The 22,185-nt window shown below is 41.1% G+C and overlaps 1 protein-coding gene across 5 annotated transcripts in view; it reads right to left on the bottom strand.

Annotated features, from left to right (window-relative positions):
* Positions 1-22,185, bottom strand: part of CTNNBL1 (catenin beta like 1) — a 161,377-nt gene that overhangs the window by 101,285 nt on the left and 37,907 nt on the right. For all 5 annotated transcript variants that reach the window (XM_025470034.3, XM_035705466.2, XM_035705465.2 and 2 more), the window contains exons 4-5: positions 15,385-15,524; positions 6,116-6,213 (exon numbers count right to left, since the gene is read on the bottom strand). In XM_025470034.3, coding sequence (XP_025325819.1) covers positions 6,116-6,213; positions 15,385-15,524 — 238 coding nt within the window. The remainder of the gene's footprint in view (positions 1-6,115; positions 6,214-15,384; positions 15,525-22,185) is intronic.

Genomic DNA, 22,185 nt, shown 5'->3' with positions numbered 1-22,185 from the left:
AAAAAAAAAAAAACAAACCGAGCCCGAGAACAGAACAATGGCAAGAGGGACAGATCTTGAAATAAGACCCCTTTATTCTTTATTGGTGATACTTAAAAGAAGCATCTATCAAGGAGAAAAAACTGAAATTATTGACTAATATGCAAACCTGAATCATACATGAGGTAATTTCTAGGCTCTGCCGTTTATGGTGTGAAGAACAAAGCAAGACACTAGCTGCAGATTTGAGAGGGTACTGATGCCAGAATTGAGGGTGCCCATAAATACAAGAATGAGCTGTTTTCCCCTCTTATTCCAAGGAGATACATAATCTCGCTCTCAAATCTCACAGCCAGCAAAAGCTTCACTGAAGAAATCCACCGCAATGTTTTCCTTAATTAATTGGACAATTTGAGGATGTGAGAGGAAACAGAAAAACATCTGGGGGGAAAATATGAACCATGTCACAGTTTGTTTTTCCCTAAATCACCCTGATTGACTTATAATCTCCCTGAATCCTAAAGCAGCAGACACTGCAAATCCACTGGGTATCACACTGCTTGTTGGTTCTACAAACTGCCTCACTCATTTCAATTGCTTATTACTGCTTTATCTGCATTATTTTTCCCTCTTTCCTTGATTCTTAGTTAACGTTTCCCATCTCTGCTGTCTGGAAAATGGTGGGGGGCGGGGTGGGGGGAGGACAGTGGCAGTACACAACGCATTCAAATCCCAGAACTGAATGGGTCTTTGGCTGAAGGAATATCTTTTTCCTTGCCACGGAAATCTAACTTCTAACAGACAGCTTTTTCAAGCTTGCAAAATGTGAAACTTTATGTTTAGCTGGGTTAAATGCAATTTTATCTAATTTTAGGAGGGTCAAAGCAGTCAAAATACATTCAGCTCAGAAAACTCTTGGGAAAATATTTGTATTATGCATAGCTCTGGATATCACCTAGTAGGAGCACAAAGTAACATTCTGTGTTAACCCCCTAGCCCCTTGGGTCTACCACCTTCATGCCAATGTTTTGGATCTGTGACTAAGCCTGAAACCAAAACAAATCCTGGTCAGGGACCAGAGCATCAGCCAGAGCAACCCTGGCCTTGGAAATCATGACTGTCTGAAGCCTGATGTCTTCTGGTAAGTCACTGGATACTTCAGCTTGTTAGCAGGTCTCCTAAACAATATTCTGGCAGGTCCTACTGAGACCAAGTTCAAGGGCATGTTCAGATATCCTTTTCCACTTGACCAGGGAAGAATAAAGAGAAAAGGAGGAAACTTTTAAAAAGGACAGATGAGAAGGTTCGAAGGATTCTTTTTCTATCTTGTACAATCTGCCAATAACCTTTCTTAAAGAGTGTGGAGTAAAATTTTCTACCTGCTATGAGTTCTGGAAATTTCATATTTGAAAAACTAGGAAAAAACTTTCCATATCCACTGAATCTTGATCACCCAGTAAGTTTTGAGGATACATACGGCAATATGGTCAGAACGCAAAACTTCATTCCTGCTGTCATTTATCTAGAAATATTTTAGCTTCCCCTGTTGCTCCTCCAATTCATTATCCACACAGCTGCCAAGAATGGTCTTCCTAAAAAGTTAGGCCAGACTATGTTACTACTCCCTTGCTCAAGATACTCCAGTTACTCTCCTTCATACTGGCAATTCCACTCCAACTTCCTACCAAGGCCTACAAAACCCTGAGCAACCTAACCCTGGCCATGCTCTCTCCCCTCCCCCAAGCTGTCTGTGCTCAGACAATTTTTCTGTTCCTTGAATCTGTCAAGCTCATTCCTGCCTTAGGTCCTTTGCACTTGTCCCATCTCGCCCTCAGTCATTCTGAATGGCTGGTTTCCTCTTGTCATGCCGAGCTCAGGCCTTCCCTGACTGTCAAATCTAATGTGACTTCCCAGTCACCATACATCACATCACTGTATTTTAATCCTTTATGTAACAGAGAATCACTAACTAGTTTCTGATCTGTTTACTGCTTCTCCCTACGCTAGAATTTGAGCTCCACAAAAGCAGACTGTCTCTTGCTCACCACTATATACCCGATTCCTGGAATGTAGAACATACAAAGCACTCAATAAGCATTCAATGAATGAACGAACTAATGAATTTTGCTTGGGACAAATACAAATGAAGGTGAAGACATTAAAAGAAATGAGAAGGGATAAAAATGATAGGATCCAGACATTTACATAATAAATGCCTTTAAGGGCAATCACAAACCTGCCAAGCTCAGCCCATGCATTGCCTGTGCCTCAGTAGCACAAATGCATTGCCAACCAACCCAAGCCAAACCACCACAGAACCTCAAAGTTGAATGTTTACGTAGGGTTAATTGAGTGCAAGAATGGGTATGGAGAGCAACCCCTGAGTCTCCATATCAAAGCCACTTTGTGAAACTCTTTACCAAATGGTGGCTCCTAGCCACCATGGCCAATGTCATGGCTCAGCCTCAGAGAGTTCACCTCTTCTCCTGGGACACCTGCATGCATCCTCCTGTTAAAGCTTCCCTTTGAGGCCACAGAAAGTACCTGCAGTCTTTACTGATTCTTTCCCATCACAAGTGATTTGCTCCTTCTTCCCCACTTCCAGAGAAGCTTCATCTCTCACAACTGTTCTTAATATTCTGCCCCGCAGTATCATTACTTATTTCATCTTTTTTTTTTAATCAAATATCTATCGTGCCTTATTTAGGTCCATTCTCTTCAAAAAATTTTTTGAGTATTTATTCAGTGTTTTTTGAACATTTTTTGAAAATGAAAAAAAAATGCTTGTTGAACTCAACAAACATAAACCTCTTGCTGCATGGTAGATGATACAAACTGTTTTAACTTGACATTTACTAAGTATTTAGTATGTCCCAGGCATAATAACACCCTTATGAAGATAATGGCCAACATTTACTTGGCGTTTATACTGTGTTGGACACTGTCCTAAAGATTTATTAAATATCTCATTTATTCCTCACTTCAGTGTTATGCAATAGGCACTACTGGTACCCCCATTCTACAGAAGAAGAAACTGAGTACAGAGAGATTAGGTAACTTTCCCAAGGACACACAGTTGGTAAATGATAATTTGGCCATTCCCTTGATGGGAATCACATCTCACAAAAGATTAACTTATAAATAGATGGTCTCTAAGCCAATGTGACAAGTGCTATTACACATAAAGTGCTAAAAGAACACAAACTCCAGTCGGGGGATGAGCCTAAAAAACACTCAGAAGAGACAAGCTTTAAGTCAGGCTTTAAAAGAAGAGTGGGAGTATCGCAAGTAGTCTAGGAGAAGCAAGGCTTGCCATGCTGAAAGCAGGTCTATGCAAAGGCATGGGGCTGCCAAGCACATGGCAAATTTGGGGACTAGTAAGTAAGAAATGACTGTAATCTAATCATAACCCTCAAGAAGTCCTAAGACTTCTTTAGAGAGGTATGCCAAAGAAGTGTCATTAAAGCAGTATACCCTTGCATTTACTACTCTTCAGAAAAGACTCTATTTTCCAGGCTATCAAATCAGTTTGTTACAAAGCACAAATATTCACCTTTTGCTTAAGTAATAACTGTAGATACAGACCAAATTTTAAGCCCCAAAGATCCCCAAGAATGCCAGGACAGCACTCTCTCCCCACAAATGTGCTAGTCTATTGCTTAGGACTTCCAACTGCGAAAAAGACCAAGGCAATAACTGCAAACTGCACACCACAATAAATTCTGCTCTGTGCCCTCTAGCCTCTGCTCATGCAATTCCAAGCCTCTGATATTGGCCCCAAATTAAAACTACAAAGACAACTCAACTCTTGTAATATGAGAATACTTATCAAACTTCTACTGAATGCAGCGCAAGGGTGGAGAAAAAAAACAAATGAAAGACCATCCACCAGTTCTGTTCTCTGTTATTTACTGATGGCTTCTGACTGGCTGCAGACAAGTAAATAATATATAGGAGTCTAGGAACGCTCAATTGTGATTCACACCAACCCCATCAGTATAAAGCTGTTAAGAGTCAAAATCTTAAAATGATAATAAAAAAAAAAACCTAAACAAACAGAAAACCCTGTGTAGCAGCTACCTAACAGCTCCCCAGACTGAGGATGAACTGTTTCTTTCCAAACAAACAATAAAATCTGCACAATCCAGCTTTTGTTGGTGGGCTTAGCAACACAGAAAACACAAAGGGGGCTTTTGTGTGAATTGCTGTTTCTGGGTACGTTTTACAGGCAGCAGCCAGGCTAGCTGCTCTCTCTCTCATCTCCCCTATTCACACAGGCAAAGGATGGTAATTAAAATCAGCCCAGGGACCAGGCAGGAAGGCTCACTCAGGGCCACTATAATTAACCTCTAGTAGGTAAGACTGCACAAATGCCACTGTGGGGACCCAGAGCAGGAGCAAGGGCCACAGCCTTCCTTCAGATGCTCCTCAAAACAAAAGGACAACCCAAGATCATCCTTTTCTTTCTGCACAGTGGTTCAAAGGAAAAATAAAGGTCCTGAATTCTACAAAAGTGGCAGTTCGCTCTAGGAAGGAGCTTGAAAGAAAAATGGCAATAGAAATTTTCATCAAACTCAGTCACAAATAGCCCTGCTGGACTCCAGCCTCATGCTCTGTAGGAGACAGTCCTTCATATCCAGTGGGTTCACAGCCTTTCCATTCACACCAAATACCAGTAACAAGCATGGCACATGGAAAATTTCTAGTGTCAAGGACCTTGAGAGAGAAAGAGTGAGGAGAGGGTGGGTGGAGCAGCAATGGGGTGTCAGAATCATTTGGGGCCCCAGTCATAGCCATTCTGATTCAGTGGGTTTGAGATGGGGCCAGAATATAGCCTAACAAACACCCCGGTGCTTCTAATACAACCTACTGTAGCCATCTTTGATAAACTATAAACTGTATCAAAACCAGATTTTACAGACATTCTTAGAAGAAAACACAAGATTGTAGAAGATAACAGAGGGAAACTTAACTGAGCCTAGAGGGAGACAGCATGCTGGGTGGACAGAGCCCCACAGGAAGTATCAGGGTATCAGGGTAAGAGGCTGGACCAGACTCCCTCCACCACTGGCCAGTTGTAGCACCTTTCCAGTCTTGGAGGCTTCTACAATCACTGGCTAGAGAGGGAAGCTGGTGTGGTGGGGATCTGAACACACAGGCTCTGGTGTCAGGGCCTGGCTGATTGACCCAGTGGAGGGCTGTCCTTCTGTATCTGGGTTTCCTCATGTGATGAGTTAAATTCTATGTTTAACTCACACAGAAATTCCTTCTGACTGGCTGCTGCCTAGAGGACTCTGAAGCCTTGCCCAGGCTCCACAAAAAAAGCACAGAGAAATCCATCGGCCCTGTCTCTACAGGCAGGGGATGCAACTCTGGCTGGATGAGCTAGAACATCTGTCCTTACTTTTAACGTTCCCCAATTCCCTATCTGTAAAATAATAATGGTATCTATATTCACTGGTGCTTGGAGAGGAGAGAAAAAACATCTGTGAAAAGGTTAGCAGCACCATGGTTAGGGACAGAACAGGAACATGGAGTCTAGGAGAACACAGAGTCAAGGAGAAGACAGGTTCAAAGCCCAGCTACGTGACCAGGGCAAACTGTCTTTGCCTTTGCAAGCCTCAGTGGCGCAGCTGGAAATGGGGATATGGTAATATCTATATGAAAGGATATGGTGAGGATCACATAAAGTGAAAGAAATGAGAAAAAGGGGACGCCCTGAGTGGCTCAGCGGCTTAGCACCTGCCTTCAGCCCAGGGAGTGAACCTGGAGTCCCGGGATCGAGTCCCACATCAGGTTCCCTGCATGGAGCCTGCTTCTCCTTCTGCCTGTGTCTCTGCCTCTCTCTTTCTCTGTGTGTCTCTCATGAATAAATAAATAAAATCTTTTTAAAAAAAAAAAAAGAAAAGAAATGAGAAGAAGCCTGCCTACAGTAGATATTTAGTAAATGCTAGGCCTCTATAACTCCTTCCTTTACACAGTTCCAGAGTTATCAAGTACCCCCCCAAGTTGCATTTCTACTTTCTCACTCATTCAGGGCAGTCTCACCACAGAGCCCACACCCACCTGCTGCCACTCACAGACACAACAGGGATGATGCACATACCCACAAAACCAACCTGGATGTGCAACTTACCAGAGCATCGATGAGTACTTCCGCTCCCTCTTCACTCTCATGAAGGGTGTCTATATCTGTTAATTCCTGAAGCAAATCAACCACAGCTATGGACACATGTGAAAAGTGTTAAGGGTATCACGTACATATTGAAACCCTACTGACATTTTATCAAACTCTTTCCTTCCCTCCTGTTTCCTTGTCAATCATTTTATTACCATTCACCTTTAATACACTGTGGTTTTATTAACATCTCTTCAACAGGGTTCTACTCACAGTGGGTGTTCAGTCAATGTTGTTAACTAATTCAGTCTTTTTCCTTATGCTGCTTTCCTGGTCACTTATTCCATAGGTTCACCACATTTTCATAAATTTCAAATAAATTGCTCTGGAGGCCAACACCCTTAACCCTACCTCACAATTTAAATTCTTGGAACTCAGTATAATCTGAACTACCCTGTACAGTTCACCTTCGAAGGCAGTAACGATTTCTGAGATGAGATGGCTGGTGTTCACCAAGAGGTCGGCAGAGAGCAGGGCACAACGAAATCAGTTTCAGATGTAGAGGGAAGGCTTTACACTGGACTGCGCTAAACACCCCCCCCCCCCCCCCGCCCCAGCTCCCTCTCCTTAAACACTGAGCTACTGTGGACATAAAAGGAAGAACAATGAGAATTAAACACTAGGCAAAAATAGAAAGAGGAAAATATATATGAAAGAAAACATGAAAGAGAGAACAAAGGAGTTATGTTTGGAAACTGTTTCCCTTCTTCACCCTGGAAACACAATCCCTCTCTCTCTCTCTCATACACGGACACGGACACCGATACCGTGCTCTGCCGACCTGCATTTCTGAATGTCTACGAGAAGAAAGCACTGTGACGGTGACAAAAGCAAATCCATTATTCTTATTCAATGTGGGCCTCAGTTTCCTCATCTACAAAATGAGGAAGTTCAAAAATCAGAGAAATTTAAAAATTACACACCACAGGCAACTGCCAACATGTAACAAATGAGGAATATAGACATCCTAGAAAAGGAGCTACCAAACTAACTTGGAAATCAGGAATGATGTGCTAGAAGATTGGTCAGAAAACAGGAAACTAAAAAGGATGAGGGCAGAGGGGCAAGAAAGCCACACAGAGACACTGGAACGTACAAAGGTACATGAAGAAGAGAACAAAGAGGATCAGGGGAAGGAGGGGAGGACAAAGAAAGGGGAGAAGAGAGAAAATTACAACTAGAACTATGTGAAGAGGGGATCCCTGGGTGGCTCAGCGGTTTAGCACCTGCCTTTGGCCCAGGACATGATCCTGGAGTCCCGGGATCGGATCCCACATCGGGCCCCTTGCACGGAGCCTGCTTCTCCCTCTGCTTCTCTCTCTCTCTCTCTCTCTCTCTCTGTCTCTCATGAATAAATAAATAAAATCTTAAAAAAAAAAAAGAACCGCATGAAGAGAATAATATTTTGAAAGAATAAGCTAATAGCTGTGTGCAGGCTGCATGAAAGCACCTAGTGCAGGGGGTGGGGGTGGGCAGATGGGAGGCAGGATGAGCAGGTAACTGTGAGGGCTGGGTGGGAGCCAGGTCTGGAGGAAAAGATACCATGTACCCGAATTCAGAGTGAGACAAGGTCAGAACCAGGGCAGTTTCACTAGAACTGGAAAGAAAAAAATAAAAGGAAAGATATAGGACACAGTAATAAGAATGATAGGACTTGCTCAGTGCCAACTGACATTCCAGGTATTTTATGAACATTTTTTGCTGAAAGAAAAAATATTAGCAGATTTGTTTTATTCATCTGTAACTGACCAGTTGACCATCAAGCACAAGTAATTAAACTCTCTGTGCCACCTTCATTCACTCTTTAAAGTGATATTGACCCAAAACACGAGAGTGCTACAAAACTTAAGACAACTTTGGACAAAACTCCTTTATGTGCTAGTCTAGTTTTCATTAACAAAGTAACCAGAAAGCAGGTGACACAGAAGACCACACATCATATTTGACATATAGTAAACCAAAACACTTAAGTTGAATTAATTAAAAAAAAAAAACAACTGGCTACCAAACTAACCTCTAGAAGCCCCAGAGCTACCCGACTCGTAGGAACTAGTAGTAAAGACTGCAGTGGTCGCCACTGTAATAACCACCATGTCTAAAAGTCATCATTATGCCAAGCACTGTGCTACCAAATTCACACAAGGGCATTATAAGATACGTGTGATCCCTATTTTACAGATCAGAGAGGTAAAAAGCTCAAAGTGGTTAAGTACTTTAGCTAAAGGTCACTGCAATATTAAGGCAGAATGTTAGGTCCATCTGGTTCCAAAAATGATACTTTAGCCACTACACTTCATATTACTGCACAGGGGAATACATACCAAGTTTAAACAGGGCTAGGTTCAGGTAAATTCTAGCTAATGACTCTATTGTAATTATAGTGAACTGTCACAGATTTCTACCAAGAATTATTAAAAGTTTCAGGAAGAAAAAAGATGCTGAAAAAAGAAAACTCCCCCTCACCCTCCTCATCTAAGAAACTCCCAAATATATGCTCTTAAAAAGTTCTTCCATATAGAGTGTAAAAATCCTATTATCTAGTCATATGCTTATTTTATATGCATGGCATTTCATCTCTCCATCCATCCATCCATCCATCCATCCATCCATCCATCCACTGTAGAGTTAGAGGTCTGTAGGACAAGAACATCAGGCATGTAGAGTACTATCATTACCTCCCTTGAATAACGCCATGCAGAACTAAGAACTCATATAGGATGACTGTTCATTAAACAACAGCCTCAAGAGACAGGTGGGGTATATATGAAAGAACAACAGATGAAGAGTCAGAGCAAACAAGAGGACAGGAGTCATGTCGTATTCATCTTTGCTTTCTATCTTTAGTGACCTGAACTATCCCGAAATTATCACTAGTTGTATAATTCTGTCCAAGCCCCTTCAACTCCTTACAGCTTAGTTTCCTCACCTGTAAAACGGTAGCAATGATCTCTGCTCAGCCCATCTCACTGAGTAGCTAGAAGGAATAAATAACATCACGTAATATCAAAGACCAAGCAAATCAAAGTACTAAGAAAACATGAAAGTATCTTATAATAAAGACTGTTAGCCAAGTCTTCCCAGAGAACAGAGAAAGCCCAGCCCTCACTGTTGCCTTCACTTTCTCCTGAAACCTCTAAAATCTAAAATGTAAGCTAACAACAGCATGGTCTCCCTTTCTGGGTCACCATGGGTTGGAAGATCTAATTTTATATTTCGGCTATGCCATAGACATTCAGATTGATCAAGTCCTTTTTCAGCCTCCAAGGTCTTATGGGCCAGATATCATATTTTTCTTTGATTAGTCTTATACCATGCTCACAGATGTGTCACATTAAACCTACGAACTTTTTATAAAAAGGAAAAAAAATTGACAATGGTGGTGGTTTTATATAGGACAGGATAAATGCCTAACTTTCACCAAGGAAAGTCATTTCTAAAAATGTTCCAATGGTTATCTCCTTGCCTATTCTCCTGCCTCAGTTGAGAAGTCAAACTTGAAACCAGTTATCAGCTACCATGACTGGTAAACATCTCATCAATTCTACTGCTAACTGATTTTACATAAATTCCTAACTTTCACCAAATAACCTTTCAGCAAGGCAGTAATAAGTCCATAATTTTAATTATCAACTCCTGGATAATGTAATATGACCCAGAAGACAGGGGTCATTTGAAGACCAGAAAGAGGAATGAGAACCAAAACTAAAGATAGACAGGCAGACTCTCAATCTTGATGAGAAAATTCAGCATGGTCTGCCGCCCATCCAACATTTCTTCACAAGCAGACTCTGGGCATGGGTGATAGGTTTTTCCACTGTAGTTACAATTTCATTTCACAAGGTAAAAGGCTCTCCCGTCCAAGTATAATAGGAAAACAGAGAGCCTGTCTCTCTGTGAATTACTAAAACACAGTTTTTGATAGCCTATTTTGTCATGTCGAGTAGAAAGGCCACCCCGCACACTCCCTCCGTACCTGTCCACTACTGGGGCAATAAGCTAGTGTAATAAGAGGTGAAGTAGAAAAGACCAGCTGGGCATGAAATGGTCCAGAATACAAAGGCTCTTGGAAAAAGAGGGTATTTACTTCCACTTTTTGGCTTTAGATATTTGCTTTTGGATATGATCCACGTAGAGTTTGGGTACAGAAACTAAACATTAATCTCATTAATCTCCAATGAGATGTGTCCATAAGGAACAAAGTTATAAGATGTAATAAGCAGATGGCATTTTTTTTTTAAAGTCATTTCAAAAAGAATTCCTTAAAAAAAAAAATGAACCAGTCTAGATCCAGAGACTATACCCAATTTAATGGAACAAATGTGGGTTTTGTTATGTTTTAATCTTTTTTCTTTTACTCCTAGGTTCGGACAGTGATTCGATATGGCTCAATTAATGCAGATGTATTTCAAAACACAAACACAATGGTCTTTTTCTCTTTTTAAAATAGTTGGCACAGAGCTACCTAGAATAAACCTGGACTCTTAATTTTCTCCCATTCCTAGATTAAACTAATATGAGGGAGAAAATGCACTCATTCAAGATTCATTAAATACCTACTACATTCTAATGGGCACTATTATGCCACAGGGGAGATGTCCAAAGCAGGTTACAAACCACCCTATCTTCCAGGTGCATGGAATTCACCAAAATCTCATAAATAAGATCAAATGTCAACATTAAGAGGTCCTTTTCCTAGATTACCATTTTGGCACTTTTTACCTGACCTGACTTTCTTCAGAGCATATTTAAATGGCTCCAGAAAAATGGGTGACTTATCAGCACAGATTATCAGGCATGTCAAACTACTGAACGAGAATAAGAAGTACTTTCTTTTCAATGTAGTTTTGATTCTGGAAATATCAAGATGAGAATAGCTCCCAGCAAAACAACAGTTCAAGATACACAGTCTTGTTAGTGCTTGTAGGAATGCACTGGAGCAATAGCCAACTCCCTCCCAGTCCAATTAGAAGAAAGCCCTTAAGAGGCTCAAACACTTCCCAGCCCTATTCCTGCTCATTAACACTGGGGCTCTAACACATGGCACCCCTGACTATTGTACACATCCTCTGGGACAAGATGGTGTGTTGCAGTCAGTTTGTTCCACTTTAGCTTTCTCACACCCAAACTGCTCAAATTCAATTGATCCCTGCTGGTCTAAAAAAAGCCTGTCTGCTCTTTATTTTCCAATTCCCATAGTAATTCTTCACAAAATCCAACAGGACAACTTTGCAGGTCTTCCTGGCTTCCTAGAGTCTAAGCAAAGTAGACAGTAATTTAGAAAAGAATAGTTCTAATAACCTAAAATTATCCCAGACAAAAAAAAAGCTGTTCCATCAGCACCAATAATCTCCCCTATAACTAACAAATTTCTCCCTCCTGCATATTAGTATGCAACCTGCTATAATAATGCCTTAAGCTACCATTACAATGAGACCTCATTTTTCTGAATCACAAACAGGTGGAGAGAAAGCGGACTTTGAACGATTTGGTTTACTCAATGTATATGTATTTTAAAGAACAGAGTACCTACCTGGGAAGCAGTAGTCTTGATGTTTTGGGTTTTGTTTTGTTTTCAAGAAAAGTCATGAGCCTGATATCCTGGTTAGTTTGTACCAACTACATGAGCACATCAGCTTCTAGCACGTAAGAAATGGCAATTTCCATTGCCAAGGTACAGACCATGAAAATAAACTTGAAACACACTCTAATCTCCACATCTATCAAAGGCTTACCCATCTCCAATGCCCAATTCCCTAATCACCCCCAAGCCAGAAATGACTCACACCTCAGAACTCCAATGGCATCTCGTGAGCATAATACTCCAAGGGCACTTACCACACATAGCAAGTAACTTGTAAGTAAGTGAGTGTTTTTGCTCGACTAGAGTTATTATTTCTTCTTTCCCCAAGAGGACCCAACAGAGCTTATCACAAAAAGGAGGAAGCCAATAAATGCCGTGATCTACCACAAGTACTTTAGAAAGGATTCCACGGACTTGTCACTCAAGTTGAGAACGAAACTAAGAACATACAAAAATAGGATGCTTATGGATTTGATGCTGTGGTCATTTATTATTTTTGTTGGTGGTAAAAGGGGTGACAAGCCACCACCTGGGGTTTTATCTTCCTCTTGTTTTATTCTTCCTTGTTCCTTTAGGCAAAATGAGTAAATATGGCTAAAACTGGGCCACAAGAACTGTTTAGCAGAACCTTAAGAAAATATCTTTAAATGTACCTTTGATTTTATGTTTCTGTAGAAACACTCCAAAAGGTTCACCAAAAAAAGGGGCTCTAAACATATTTAAATCACTTACTTCAAAGGAAGAATGGTTTTAAAAAGCAGTATTTCTAAAAGACAGCAGCTGTTGGATCCTATCTTGTGTTCCCTTCTAGCACATTCAGAGTGACTCTTCAATACTGTGTGAGGGGTATGCCCCTCCCTCTCTGCCCCTCACCCCCAGAGATGCTCTTCACAGACCAGAATTCCACTCTGCAGCCAACCATGGCTGGGCTCCAGCCTCTCAAGGGGAGAGATGAGGCACAGAAGCGCTGACAGGCCCTCACGAGCAGCAGTGATGCAGAGCGCCAGAATAAACTCTGAAGCTGCTTCTCACGGTTGAAAGGACGAGGCACAAGCTGTTTCTCGCATCCTCTGCCTCTTAAGGTTACAACAAACCAGCCTCTGATCCAATTAAAATCCCTATAGTTTATGTTTTCTCAGAGAAGGACAAAGCAAAGATGACCTGTGCTTGCCAGGAGCATAACCAGCCACATATGGTCTTGGTTGATAAATGAAGAGTTAAAAAAGATGAAAGATTTAAGTCATGACTGCCATGAAATTGTTTATTCATGGTAAGGTGTTTCGGGCAGTTACAGCTGTACAACAGTAAATTGTTAACAAGCATCTCCTGAAGAAAAATCTCCATTATAGATCACAGATAAGACAAGAAACAGAGTGCAGTGCTACTGGGAGATCAGCGTCCTGAAATGGGAGAGGATGTGTCAGATGCAAGTCAAGAGGGCCTACCCTTTCCTGAAACCACTTTCAAGAAAAACTGTACTTTGAGAAGGATGACATTTACCCTAATTGCTGCAGCTAATTAAAATTAGGTAATTAAAAAAATTTCAAATGCACTTTAAATTTGATGTAGGGCATAATTAAAAATCAGATTTAAAAAAATATCATTAGGGCAGTAGGGTGAAGGTTGGCATATGAGAGGGGGGGAAAAACACAGTTTAGCTCTGAGAAAACAGGAGGGAAATGGCAGTCTGTCAAAGTTATTATAGGGGGACTTGTTTTTTTCCTTTTTAAAGACCAGAACTTAACAACTTGGAACATCTGTGCCCTTGCCTTTCCCAAGTATGCCGATGTCGAACAGCACTTCTTGTGTCAGTCTTCTCCCCAGCAGGAACCAGGCTGGTGAATCAGCAAAATGTCAGGATCTTCGGAAAGCTGCTACTATTACTTTGAATTAGCAGGAACAGAAAAAGGGAACAAGAGTTGTGTTTCCAGAAACAAACTTGGTGATTCCTGTGTGAATACACAAAGTAGCAGATGACACTGTGCAAATCTGTCAGAGATGCAGTCAATCCTACAGGGGAAGGCTCAAGGTACACTTGAAACAACACTGGACCGGAAATCAGGGGCCTAAAGACCCAGCCTCAACCTCAACAGTTAGCTGTCCAACATGCAGACCTCTGATTTGTCACAAAATTAAAAAATAAGGCACTGGGCTAAGTCATCTCTCAGGTCTGTTTGGATTCTTAAAATCTACCATTCTGTAGGTGAGTTAAAATGTGAAGTCACAACTAGAACTCTGTGAGGACTAGTCAGTATCTTGAATAGGGCAGATACCCAAACATGTAATTTAGTGACTGATGCTGCTTGAACATCCAGTCTAGTCCATTGTTCCTAGGGGTCTAGTATAGTGCCTGGTGCATAATAATAAGCACTCAAAGCATATCTACTGAATTAATTCATGAGATCCTAGATCCTATACTAATCTGATCCAGAAACAAGCTAATCAGCCAGGGTTTTCACACAACCCAGAATCCAGCAGTACACCCAAGGAACACACTCAGCAACCTGGGGACTGACAGAGTGATTCTTAATACTATCTAACCTTACAAGTCTCAGAAATGGCTTAAGATCACCCTTCAAGAAGCCTGCATTAAAATTATTCACTGACTTATTTCTATGAGAATTATCAGGGAGGAAAGAATCTAGTCAGACATGCTCTCAGGAGAGAGATTACCAGGAAGATGAAAACCACATGAAGCAGCAGCAGATTCCCTGTGAATATCATTCAGGCAGACTAACTACATTTGTCTCATACCTTCAGAAATCTGGATTCAAACAGAACAACTATTGGAAGAGAATTTGCTTTAGTGAACATATCCCCAACCACAGGCACATCAGAAACCGTTTGCAGAAAGCTGCTGCACATCTAAGAGCAAAGACAAGGTATAAACGGTTTTGGAGGTCACCATTCAAATTCAGTTAAAAGTAATATCTACTAAGCACCTACTGCGTGTCAGAAATTGCTTAGCCTTTACATGGTCTTCTTTAATACTCCCTAACAATGAAAGGCAACTCCACTTCCCCAGATGACAATACTGAGGGCTGGAGGGGCACCAAATTTCATATAAGAAATGAAGCTAGGAGTCAAACCTAGGTCATCTGTTTGGATCTAATGCTCATTCAATAAATATTGCATGTTTCTGTGCAGCAAACCTTTTTTAAGGTATAGGGAATATAGCAATGGACAGAAGAGATTAAATCCCTATCTTCCCGGACATTCCAATGTGCTTTCTACCACGGTTCACTGCCTCCTTTTGTCTCATCTCCACTGGGCCATCTGTTAGCAGAATGATGTCTAGATCAACAGATTCAAATCCTATCTGGCCTTGCCACTATAATGGACCTGGAAAACCAAGATCCCAAGAAATTAATGCTATTAAGGTATGAACAGATACATCACAACGAGTTCCAGCACTAATAAGAGAAAATAGAGGACAATTAAGGGTTGCCCAAGATTTATTCATAGATAAAAACAGATTTTCAAATAAGTAAAGAGCAGCGTGTGTTTCAAGATGGGAGATAATTAGAATGAAAATAGAACACCAGACGTGAACAGCAGACATCAGCAGAGACAGACAGGAGAAGAGAGTAAACAGTATTCCCTCACCCTGTCAGCCTTCCTACTGAGGACATATCTGAAAGGATATCCGTATTATCATGTCCAAGTAAGCCAAGAAGAGACTGCACAGCATTCAGCTCCACTAGAAGGTGGTACAGGTCTGGCATGGTGGCCACCACGTGCATCTCCTGAATGATGTCATTCAGGTCCAGCTCAGACTCCATAAACCTAGAAGGGGAAAACAAGACAGCATCAGTGAAAGGAAAGGGATACTCTCAGCAATGAGGAGCAAAGAGCAACATAATCCAGACAGACAATCTGTCAAAGTGTCTGCAACAGACCAACCAGGAAGTACACTCATCCAAACATCATACTGTCACACAATTTCCTTGAGAAATCAATTTCCTCATTACAAAAATCAATCTTGGATTCGGATCTCATTACAGGGTTCCCCTTACTCTTGCAGTCACAAGTTGCCTTTTAGAGGCTCCTGAAGCATTTTGTAGCATTAAATGATCTGCCCACCAGTCCTGTAGATTAGCTACCATTACCACTCAGTGTGGCAATCCACCGTGTTGTCCTGACACAGTTATCCTACTAATCCAAAAAGGGTTTCTCTTACCTGCCACTTCAGAGCAAGGGCCAATTATTCCCCTTGCCCAAAGGAAGATATTGGGATTCTCCTGCCATCCAAAAATACCCTGCCTTCCTCCAAACCCTCTCAGTGAGATGATTAGGAGGTAGATACCAAAGTAAAGCAGAGCTAGTCTCTGGCATCCTATAATCACCACCAAACCTTACTCAGTATGATACTCCACTCACATTTTCACACCTGAACCTTTCAACAAATCTAGGCCCAGGCACTAAGAACAAAACTGCTCTGCATTCACCTCTCCCAGCCCTCCCCCGGTATTTGACATATAAGAAATGCCCACTAAGCCTTTGATGAACAAGACAGGAAGGTTTGCCCCGAGGAGGAAGTGAGCCAATCCACATAAAGCGACTGAACAATACCCAACTGAAAGTAACTGAAGGGAAGTAGTAGTTATGTCGTTGTTGTTGTTGAAGTAGGCTCCATGCCCAGTGTGAAGCCCAATGTGGGGCTTGAACTCATGACCCTGAGATCAAGACCTGAGGTGAGGGGCGCCCGGGGGCTCAGTCAGTTGAGCATCTGACTCTCAGTTTTGGCTCAGGTCGTGATCTCAGGGTTGTGTAATCGAGCCCCATTATCAGACTCAGCATTCAGGGTGCAGTCTACCTAAGATTCCTTCCCTCTCCTTCTGTCCCTCCCTGCTCACACATTCTCCTTCTCTCTCCCTCTGATTGATTGATAGATAGATAGATGGTAGATAGATAGATAGATAGATAGATAGATAGATAGATAGATGATAGATAGATAATAGATGATAGATAGATAGATAGATAGATAGATAGATAGATAGATAGATAGACAGATAGATAGAGTGAGTGAGCTGAAATCAAGAGACACTTAAGCAACTGAGCCACCCAGGTGCCCCAGGAGTGGTTTAACAGACTCTAGAGTCAGAGTGCATTTGAACCTGACTTAGCCACTTACTTCACTTCTCTATGCCTCAGTTTCTCATCTGTAAATAAGATCATTAAGTTACCTATCTCACAGGGCTACTGTAAAGAGTAAATGAATAAATACATATAAAGCACTTAAGAAAAATGCCTGGCCTATAAAAAGCACTAAGTTTGCTCTCATTTCTTCTTCTCCTGCTACCAGTAAACTCCTTGGGCAGCCCTGGTGGCTCAGCGGTTTGGCGCCGCCTTCAGCCCGGGACGTGATCCTGGACACCCAGAATCAAGTCCCACGTCGGGCTCCTTGCATGGAGCCTGCTTCTCCCTCTGCCTGTGTCTCTGCCTCCTCTCTCTCTGTGTGTCTCTCATGAATAAATAAATAAAATCTTAAAAAAAAAAAAAAGAATGTAAGCTCCTTAAAGGCAGAAACATATCTTTGTCTCTACCCACAGATGCCTGCTTAATCAAAAGGCCTCAATTTAATTTTATCAGGGTACTTTAACTTAAAGAAAAAGAACATAAGCAGGGACTCTTAAAGTTATACATGCCTCATTCAGATGCTGAGGGGCTGGGCAAATACCACCTCTCCAGAAATCTGGATTACACAAAGAGGAAAATCTGGAGACTTGTGGGGGATCCCTGGGTGGCTCAGCGGTTTAGCACCTGCCTTTGGCTCAGGGCACAATCCTGGAGTCCCGGGATTGAGTCCCACGTCAGGCTCCCAGTATGGAGCCTGCTTCTCCCTCCTCCTGTGTCTCTGCCTCTCTCTCTCTCTCTCTCTATCATAAATCAATCAATCTTTTAAAAAATAAAACACGCCTGTGTTTCAGACCATATCCTTACCATTGTTTTTTCCCCATTACTGCTTTTAATCATAACATTTGTATATGTTTTTTTCTAATTATAAAAGGCCAATTTTTATAGAAAACTGGAGGAAAAAAAAAGACAAGCTTTCAAAAAAATAAACAAATCCTCCATTATCTCAATGACCAGAAATAACCGCTGATAATATTCTGGTAGGTTTAAGTAATTTTTCTCAACTCATAGCGTTCCTCCCCACCCCATCCCCATCCCTAAAAAGTAGCCTACATAGTATACAGTTCTATATTCAATTTTTGCCACCGTTGTTAACATAGGCTGAACAATTTCCCTTATCATTAAGCATTCTTTGACAACAGGAAAAGCCAGTATCAGCTGCTGCTGCCAGTCCTCCTCCCACAGCAAAGTCCCTCATCAGACCCAGCACACTCCCCTGGTGAGCCAGACATGGCTTCAGAATCCTCCTCAATAGTGTTCCAAGAAAAAAATCACTAATCGATCCCAGAGTGGGTGTAGTAGATTTAGCCCATCTGAAATTTCTAAGTAATACATTTTAAAAAGCTACATGGAATTCCCTTGTGTGGCTCTATCATAATTTATTTTACCAATCCCTCTTTATCAGACATTCAGATGGTTTCCAATCTTTTCCCTTATAACAAAAGGACACTAAGACATATGTATTCATAATTACTGTGTTAGGATAACTTAACAAATTTTGCTATAGCTTGCCAGAGAGGTACCAGCAGTGCCTATCCCCCGCCCTCAAAACCAGTATTATTTAAAATCTCCTCCAATTTGAGATGAGAAATATAATTTATTTTTTATTTTGCAATTCTGATACTAAGTTAAAACTCTGTTAATGTTACTAGTTATTTGTGTTTCTTTGACCATTTTTATATCAGGGTGCTCATCTTATTTATTGATTTATAAGCACTTTATATATTAAGGAAATTAATCTCTGCCATTATGTTGTAAAAAAAAATAAAGCAGCAAAAAAAATTTGCCCTTTAATGTGTACATTGTTTTTTAACATAAAAGTTTTTAAAAGTCTAAGTAGCCAAATCTTTGCCTTTATGAACTCTATTTTACATGTACCCCTGCGTAAGGTTTTTCCTATGCTAAGATCAAATATATTTTATGATATACTACTTCAATGTTTATACATATTTAAATGTTTAGGGGTAAGTAAATAGATATATTTTAGCATATGATACAGGGCAAAGATGTAACTTTATTTTCTGCAAATGTATGGCCAATTGTCCCAATACCATAATCTATCCTTTTCCCACAGATCTAAAGAAATACCGCCTCTATCATACACTAAATTTTAATGTATACTCTAATCCTTTTACGGGCTTTTCACTCCATTTCACTCATTTGTTTGCAAATTCCTCAGCCAGGACCACACTTCCACATTATCACAGTATATTTTACCTCTGTTACCACACAACATTCTGTTGTTCTTCTTTTCTAATCCTTCCTTATCTGTTCTCACCTGCTTAGTATCCTAATTTCAAAATTATCCTTCTCAGGATTCCCCTCCACACTAGTTTTTCTAAGGCTCCTTCTAATACGCCTTTTAGATCACTAGATTCCCTATCACCTAAAGTGTGCAAGCCAAATCAGAATCATGACTTGGAAGGTCTGGTGTAGAATTCAGATATTGGGGCAGTAGATTTGTATAAGCTTTGAACCTAAAAGGCTCAGCAAATCTCTAGGGTTTATTTGCCCCACATGAGTACTTTTTAAAAAATCTAACATGTAGGGAGTAACCTGACAAAAGATTTCTACAGTTCATTGGGAAGCACTGGCAAGGGCACTAAATAGTACTAAACAAACCAAGTCACAATGCGTACAAGGAAGATTTGGAGACTTGGGGTATAATCAATGGATGAATGGAGAGAAGCCTCTGCTGGTATCCCATGGCTCCATCCTTAGGCCTGTTTTTTGTTTTTTAAAGACTTTATCTTTAAGTAATTCCTACACCCAGTGTGGGGCTCAAACTCACAACCCCAAGATCAAGAGTTGCCTGCTTTTCAGACTGAGTGAGCCAGACACCCCTTAGGCCTGTTTTGATGAACTTGAGTGAAGATACATAAACGGCAAAGTTAACAAATGTCATATAACACAAAGCTTATACAAACAGTGAACACAGCAGCTGACAGAATCCATCCAGAAAGTTTCTGACAAGGGCGGCCCGGGTGGCTCAGTGGTTTAGCACCACCTTCAGTCGCTGCTGATCCAGGGCCTGATCCTGGAGACCTGGGATCGAGTCCAACATCAGGCTCCCTACATGGAGCCTCTTCTCCCTCTCTGCCTGTGTCTCTGCCTTTCTTTCTCTCTCTCTCTCCTCTCTCTCTCTCTCTCTCTCTCTCTCTCTCTCTCCCCCCGCTGCATGGAGCCCGCTTCTCTCTCTGCCTGTGTCTCTGCCTCTCTCTCTATTTCTCATGAATAAATAAATAAAATATTAAAAAAAAGAAAAGAAAAATGTTCCTGATTCCTGACAAGCAATAATGATGGGCCAAATCTAACAGGAGGAAAATAACCCAGGATCCACACTGAACACTGCACTGAACCATAAAGTCAGGTACAAACAGCATAGGGTGGGAAAGATACAGTTTAGTAAGAGTACATGGGTAGAAGGGACTGGATGGTTTAATCAATTGTAACTGCAATACAAATCAGACCATGAGACAGTCTTGCCAGGACGGAGACACCCAGCACCAGGCACACTCCCTGGTCCACCACCAAAATCTAGCAGGTACTTGCCAAAGGAGGGAGCAGAGGAAAGTAGCTGCTACAAAAGCTGCTGTGGTTTTACCATGCTTAGAAGAAGATGAGCTAATGTATCATGCAGATCAGATGACCCTTAAGGTCTCTGACATCTGTTATAGGAACCATACATTATTTAGGAGGGTTATGGAAACTAATTTGGGGAAGCAACTGAGATTATAAGGAGTCTAGACATCCTCTCATGAGAGAATGTGCTGAAATTCTTTTTCATTCCACGTTGAAATCTTATGAGTCAGAGCTGCCAAAGACGAAACAGGTTTCTTTGTAAAGTTAGATCTTTGTCACTGGGGATAATTAATACAGGGTGACATGAAAGAAACTCAAGCAGGAGGACTGTACCTTTCAGTCCCTTCCAACATGGAAATTCTTCTTCCAACTATGTAGTTTTAACCCAGTGTTTTTAAGTTAGAAAGTCATAAAATTACCAAAACAAGCAACTTTTGTCAATTGTGAGCAGGGAAGCCTCACAAAAATACCACTGGGATCCAGTGTTACACAAACAATAAGCTAGAGTGGGAAATGCCTGAACGTGGGAATGAGGCTGACCTGGATCACATTCCCAGCCACATTTACAGGCTGTGTAACCAAGAGCAGGGTGTCAACAAGCATTCACAGGGCATGTACTAGGTGCCAGTCACTGTGTTAAGTACTGTGGATATAACAAATAACAAAACCATCCCAGCTGTCTTCACTGTTCTCGTGGAGCTTCTAGCAAGGAACAGATCTAAAAATTTATTCAATGCAATTAATCATAAGAATTCCAGTGTTGCCCAAGAAAACTGTTATTAGAACACAGAGCACAGGGCCCCAGTCTGGACAAGGGAGATGGAGATTAACTAACCTATCTCTAAACTTCAACTTCCTTAAACTTCCTAGCTGAATTATAGTGAAGATTAAAAGAGATAATAAATATAATGTGCCTAAAACAGTTGGCACATAACAGGTGCTCAATATATCTAGGTACCCTCAAGTCCGCTCTGCTGTAACAAAGAAAATTTTCTTCTCTTTTTGCTAAGAATAAGCCTACTCATTTAAAGCACACACGACAATATTTGTAGAGGACTGACTGTCTAGGGATAGGTGTACCTTTAGCAACAGCTGACACACAGCTGGAAGAAAGGATCAAGTTAGAGGTCAATGGGAAAGCAATAGAGCAACATATTAAAACAGTAACCCAGGCTGAAGCGGGGTCATCAATTCCATCTGGCCTGACAGAGAATATTCTGCTCGTCTGCCCATGTGCATTTGTTTCAGACCAGCAGGATGTTCTCCTTCAACCACAAGAGTGAATATTAGCAAATGACCAGTGAAGTAAAAAAATACCATAAAAGCAACAGAAACCAATGAGTCCTCCTGCAATCATAAAACCAGCTATCAATGCATAGGAAGCATGACATTTCTTCCACCCACACAGATCAGCAATTCTCGAAGTATGGTCCCAGGACCCCAGAGTGGTGCAGGAGGTGGCCAGAGACCCTTTCAGGTGTGTATATGATCAAAACTATTTTTCTAGTAAATCCAAGACATCACCTGCCTTTTTCACTCTCATTCTCTCAGGGGCATACAGTAGAGTTTTCCAGAGGGCTGCACAACATATGCTTTCATTGTCCTGAGGGCTAATGAAATGTGTTCTGAGGGCTAATGAAATGTGTTTTTGTATATTCTAAAATTTCCTAAGATAAGCATTTTGGGGTACTCAATAATTTAAGAGTGCAAAGGGATCCTGTACTAAAAA

This window comes from Canis lupus, chromosome 24 (genome assembly GCF_003254725.2).
Source record: "Canis lupus dingo isolate Sandy chromosome 24, ASM325472v2, whole genome shotgun sequence".
In the NCBI taxonomy this organism is placed as follows: domain Eukaryota; kingdom Metazoa; phylum Chordata; class Mammalia; order Carnivora; family Canidae; genus Canis; species Canis lupus.
Note: the sequence above shows the minus strand (reverse complement) of the source record. Positions and strands in the feature narration are given on the sequence as shown.